Raw genomic sequence first — 6,000 nt, forward strand, 5'->3', positions numbered from 1 at the left:
TTTTGCAGGATTTCCTAAGGATGGTCAGGCTCTGTATTCACCTGATCTCCTCTTGCAGTCTATCCCAGAGCCAGTGCCCTTCTACTGACCATGGCTTGTCCCTAGCTCTCATATGCTTCACTCTGGGCTTTTTGATTCGCATCCTCCCAGAGGATCCTATCTCCCTGGCAGAAATCACGTCAGAATTCAGTCCTTAAGCTATGGTCTTCAGACGGCAACACGAGAATGGGAGGGAGAAGATGTGGGTCCTCTTCTGGTCTCTTGCACTGACTCAGAGTGACCTTGAGTAAATCACTGCAACAAGGATGGTCCACAGGAAAAGCTGTAATGAAGCAGTGCAGCACTGAATGGATGGGGAAAATATCATATAATGCAGCCAGAACTGGGAACACAAGCATTATGAGGTCAAAAAAAGCCAAAGAGCTGCTATAGTTTACAACGGCTAACTCTGAGAGGCCAAAATTCTGTGCACCTCTCTTTAGAAATATTTCATCCATTAAAATAGCAGCTGCCAAGAGGTTAACAACAGAAGCCATTTGGAATAGCACTGCCCCCTTGTTTCTGCTGAGTGGCTGCACCTTGAATCTTAACCCATATAGTGTGCTAGTCATGGTGAAAGGATTCTCCTAGACAAACGTCAAACTAAAGGAGAACAAACTTTGGACCCTACTTTGCTATCTCCAGACAACACAATCAATGAGAGGAAAGATAGTGATGTGATCAATGCACTGGACTCAGGGGATCTGGGTTGAATTCCTGGCTTTGCCAAAGTTGCCTATGTGACTTTGGGCAAGTCACTTAATCTCTGTGTGTCTCAGTTCCCATCAGTAAAATGGGTATTGTTACAACCTGGTGCAGTACCCCCGTATAGTCATCAGTCTGTTGTGAGTGGGTCCAATCATTGTCATGAATGGGCCCAATCCAAGCCTATTAGAGCTAGAAACAGTGACTAGACTCTACCCAGATCCGAGACTCCCCAGAGCACTCAGAAGCTCAGATCTGTTGGTATACGGGTTGCTGCCATCCAGCTGCCCTAAATCCTGAAACCTCTCAAGCCTCCCTGTTGCTTACTCATACTCCGTCAGAGTCCCAACTAGGCTAAGGGTCTCTGGGCTTCTGCTGGGTCTTTTCCTGGAAAGTAAGGAATACAGGCTTAGCAAAGGTGTTTCTTAACCATCGTGGCTTTACTTTTAAAGCATTCAAGAGTTGCAGATCTTTGAAAATAACAGAAGCCCTGAGACACACTGTCCCGAGTCCGATTTCATCCCTTCTGTAAGTCCCTGGTTTGTCATTCTCTGCTTAGCCTGAAATTCTCTCCTGCCCTCTCTCTTTCAAGCCCTTCTTACATGTTGCAGTGGATGGGCCCCTGCACAGAGCAGAATCTTGCTCTTAAATAGGGCCATGACTCTGAGCCATGTGCTCAAACTGAGATGCTCCAGATCCCTCAGTTATGCTTGCCCCCTCCCCTTGTGGGCCCAATGTAGAGACCATTGTTCCATGGGGTTGGGCCAATAGTTCAGTCATTCAGAATCAGTAGCCCCAGGTGAGTCTCAGTGATGGTCCTTCAGAAAGGAGCTAGGGCAGCTATCTGGAATGCAGTGCAACAGGCTACCCTTGCACAAGTCCAGCTCAGTGTTCAACACATAGTGTACAATAGAATTCATAAATCTGATCCAGACATGTCCTACTTGGTCATAGTGATAGCATTTCCCTACTTCACAGAGTTTATAAGATGCAGATACATTGGTGATGAGATCCCTATAAATCCTTAGGCAGATCAAAAGGCTAATGGGGATTAACATTTTTTTCCCCACACTTCTGGCTGGCCACTTGGTGGCACACTTATTTCTGACGTTCAGCTGGATGGAACCTCTGTTGTGGGGAAGAGAAGGTTTTTAACGTTACTGATGGAGAGCTTGGCAGTTTAGTGGTTTGCTGAAGTAGTTCTCCAGTCACTAAATTATACCCTTGGCGAGTTGGTGCATTCAGTCAGGATTTCTCCAGTCCATGGAGCAAAAAAAGGAGTTGCCAGGCACCACAACATGTGGGTCAATAGCTCAGACTGATTTCTAATTTTCATTACCATTTTTCATCTGTTCCAGACAACCCTGAGATACAACGTCCTTCTTCCCAATAAGACATCTGGGTTCTCTCTCTCAGTGCAGACGGCAAATGCTTCCTGCGCAGACAGTTTCCGGGCAAAGTTTGACATCGTCCTCTCAACCAGGTAACCTCCCTTCAATTGCCTGGATGACAAGAACTGGCTGGTTAAGACGAGATGGCTTTTGAAGGAACAGATTACAAATATTAAAGGGCTATTAAATGGTCTGTGTAAAATGCCTCAGGGTACTAATTGCCTTGGCCTGATAGACACTTACCCCAAACCCCAGGGATACCACCTCTTTCCAGACAACTGTCCCTCCCTGGGGATACTTGTCCCCTTCTTGAACATCTATCATTGGTCATTTCCACACCTCTTCCATGTTAATAAATGATCAGCAATTACATGCAATTCGAAAAGGCCTTTGCAGGCTGTGTTTGCTCTGGAGCCGAAGGTGTCATTGTGTTTCCTCCACATTCATGGTCCAGAGTGACCAAGTCCCTCTCATTTCAGTTACACCGGGAAACGCAATATCTCCAACATGGCCATTATCGACGTCAAGATGCTCTCTGGCTTTGTACCTGTCAGTTCATCCCTGCAGAAAGTAAGGAATGGCAGTCATATGAATAAGCCACCTCAGGGGAAAGGGGGGTTACAGAATATTACAACATGGACTGGATAAAAAGAGGGGCCTGATTAGCACTGAAAAACTACTTTCCTAGGGATTTTAATGTGCCTGTAGCACTTGAATAGATTCTGTATTCTCAGCCTGGGGGAGATACCGTCCAGGAGTCCTGAGCAGGGGTCAGGGTGTCACAACTACCCTGTTTCCTAGATTGCTAAATTGTACGGAGCTCCCAGATAGAACCTGGCTAAATGGGAGTGAGATTCAGGGGAGGGAGGTGTCCTAATATGTACAAGGTTGAGGATCACTGAATTAGATTAACCAACTGGAATTCCAAACAGACTGTCTCCTGTATAAATGTTTAGGTATGTGCATTTCCTGACAAAGCCACTACACACTTGGGTCTCTAGCAAGTGATGATTATTTTTAGTGACCCATGCTATCCATTAGATAACACTTGGGCTCAGTCATTTACTGCAGATTCTGGGGTGTCTTGCTTTCAGTGATTATTAATATTTTAATATTTCCCACATTTCCTCATCTAAAGCTTCGTGAGGATCAGAAAGTGATGCAGGTAGAAACAAAGCAAAACCACGTCCTCTTCTATCTGGAGAGTGTGAGTTCTGGAAAATTAATTATTTGGTTTGGGTTTATCAGGTTTTAATTTTGCATAGAAGATACATAAATAGCCACTCCACATATGTGTGATAAACTGCATTGATCATGCACCTTTGCCCATTAATTCATCTACCCTGAAACTATTCTAACATTCCAAATTCCTCAGCAGATTCCAGCAGCCTCCTGTTATTTTATTCAAAATAAAACACAAATACAGTGTTTTCTCCTTTAAGCCACTGACTGCTGGGAGCCAGGGAGCAACCTCCCCAGTGTGCATACAGTTCCAGTAGGAGGTTTCCTCTAAAGCAGCCGGTGCTGGCCACCAGCATAGACAGGATACTGCACTAGATGGAGCACTAGTTTGATTTGGTCTGGAAATGTTGATGTTTCTTCTCCTTCTCAATCTGCCACATAGAGAATTTCCACCTTCCCTCCAATCAAATTGCACCTTCCTCAGAACTGGAGCTAGCAGGACACAGTCCTGCCCCAGAAGCAGCTTTTCTAGTCAGAAAAAAGTGTTGCATCTTGAAAGTTGATTCCCCTGAGGTCCTGCAGTACTAGCAATGGGAGAGTTTACACCATTGGAAAGGGGAGGTTCCCAGCTTCTCCATGGGATGCACACCCTCACTTCTATATTTGGAGGGACTGCAAAACATTAGACTTCAATGTCATGACCATTTGGGATTTAGGCTATTTTAGGGCCTTTTTAGATGTTGTTTTTGCTTCCTCTGAGCCCTGTGTATTGGGACTCATGATGACTGAGGATCACAGCAATACAGGAAAGAGAGGAAAATTAGAACCAGTAACAATTTTAAAAAAAACCTCCCTAAGACTGTTTCGAAAATGACTGATACAGGTAGGTAAATAATGGATGCCAGGGCTGGATTGCTTCATGCACACAGGAGATGTGTGTGTTGGGAACCCACCACAGCTTAGCAGCCCCTGAGGTTGACCCTTTACAGAAGAGTCAGTGTTCTATGAACAAAAGCTGATGCCGACCTCTGTCCCTCACATTCCCAGGTCTCATGGACAACTATCAGTTTCTCTTTCTCAGTTGAACAAGACCTTCCTGTGTCCAACATCAAACCAGGTTCAGTGCTGATCTACGATTATTATGAAACAGGTAGGAGGTTTTTGTTTAGACCATACACCAAATGGGGGGAAGTGTCACTGCATTTACTAAAGTTGATGGAGGGCCATTACAGCTGGGAGGCTGATGAGGGCCTTGGAAATCAATAGGGGTTTGAACCAAACCTACTCAAGTCAATGAAGAGACACCTGTTTACTTCAAATGAGCTTTGGCTCAGGCCATCTGTGCTGAATGTGCATTACAAGCCTGCTACAGAACAGGTGATGAACTAGAACTGAGAAGATTTCGAAGAGATCCATTCTGAGCTTCTATGGATCAGGGATACTCCACAGGGAGGGGAGGTTTGTGTGATGGGCATCAGAGATGGAGTGACTTCTTACTGCAATGGGAATGTTCCTATCTCTTCCAGATGAGAACGCTGTTGCAGAATACAAGTCACTCTGCAATGAGACTGCCTCTGAAAGCATCTAATAGCCTTGGAAAGGTAAGTGAGAGCTGGAGACACTGAACAGATACAAGGAGAATGTGGTGAAAGTGTTGAGTGGAGAGCAAGAGGAAAGGTGAGGTAAGTGGGGAGCTGCACTGAGTAGATGCACCGACGTAGGGTAAAGAGGTTGATAGAAGTTCCTGTAGGTGTTATATATAACACCTGTTCCTGAGAAAGCCTGGGTCACTAACCCAGAGGGGAATGGTGGGGGCTCAGGGCCCAATGGGGGAGCCCTCAGAGTTCCTGTAGGAATTGGGATGCTTGTATTGAGATGTGGAGACTACATCTGTACACAGTATTCAAGACTGAATCCATCCTCTCCTAGAATCTATGAATTCTGTGTTTGCCTTGTTCTCGCTGATGTTTCTGCTTTACTTTTTCCTCCAGGACTGTGGTGAACGATGAACAAGTGATCATGTTTCCCATTTTCCTCTATGTTCAGTCACAGAAAGGGCCATTTCATTGCACTTCACCCTTCTAATCACAGGGGTCCATGGCAACATGTGTCATTTACCTGAACTTAGGCCTGATGCTTCCTTCTATGAAGCTTTTCTCCAGGTCCATATCCTGAACATGTATTAGTTATCTTCAATAAATCTTCTCATTATTGGAGATGTGCACCTGGTCTGTGTTTTGCTTCTTGTTTATAATTTGGTTCCAGTTAGGACTTTCCCCACAACTCCAATGTGCTGGACGTTTCTGCTGCAATGATCAGAGATGCCATTGTTAACTATGGAGAAATTTCTATAGTCACCAGATTCAGAAGGCCCATCTCAGAGTGATTGATTCAAGATATCTCTATGGACCTAGGCAGAGAGCACTGCAAGGTGCCACATTTGGAAGATTTCTTTTACTGCTACAGGGGCAAGCAACTTTTTTTTTTTTTTTAATGACAGTTCACATAGTGCAGAAACTGATAGGAAAAGCAAAGGCAGATAGAGCTTGGATGCAGTGATCTCTGCTCTATCCGACCTCCAGGGACCACCCGGAATGGTTACATCAGAAAGAGCCTCTGCTCGGCCTCCACCCAACAGCAAGGAGATTCTGTTCCAGCAGCATTTTACAGCAATAGCCTTTTC

The 6,000-nt window shown here is 45.0% G+C and overlaps 1 protein-coding gene across 1 annotated transcript in view; it reads left to right on the forward strand.

Annotated features, from left to right (window-relative positions):
• Positions 1–5,533, forward strand: part of LOC116837062 (ovostatin-like) — a 51,732-nt gene extending 46,199 nt beyond the window's left edge. Inside the window, exons 31-36 of the mRNA XM_032801213.1 lie at positions 2,103–2,227; positions 2,615–2,705; positions 3,274–3,342; positions 4,365–4,467; positions 4,844–4,918; positions 5,309–5,533. Coding sequence (XP_032657104.1) covers positions 2,103–2,227; positions 2,615–2,705; positions 3,274–3,342; positions 4,365–4,467; positions 4,844–4,905 — 450 coding nt within the window. The 3' untranslated portion in view covers positions 4,906–4,918; positions 5,309–5,533. The remainder of the gene's footprint in view (positions 1–2,102; positions 2,228–2,614; positions 2,706–3,273; positions 3,343–4,364; positions 4,468–4,843; positions 4,919–5,308) is intronic.
• The last annotated feature ends 467 nt before the right edge of the window (positions 5,534–6,000 follow it).

The sequence above is a fragment of the Chelonoidis abingdonii genome, chromosome 1 (assembly GCF_003597395.2).
Source record: "Chelonoidis abingdonii isolate Lonesome George chromosome 1, CheloAbing_2.0, whole genome shotgun sequence".
Classification (NCBI taxonomy): domain Eukaryota; kingdom Metazoa; phylum Chordata; order Testudines; family Testudinidae; genus Chelonoidis; species Chelonoidis abingdonii.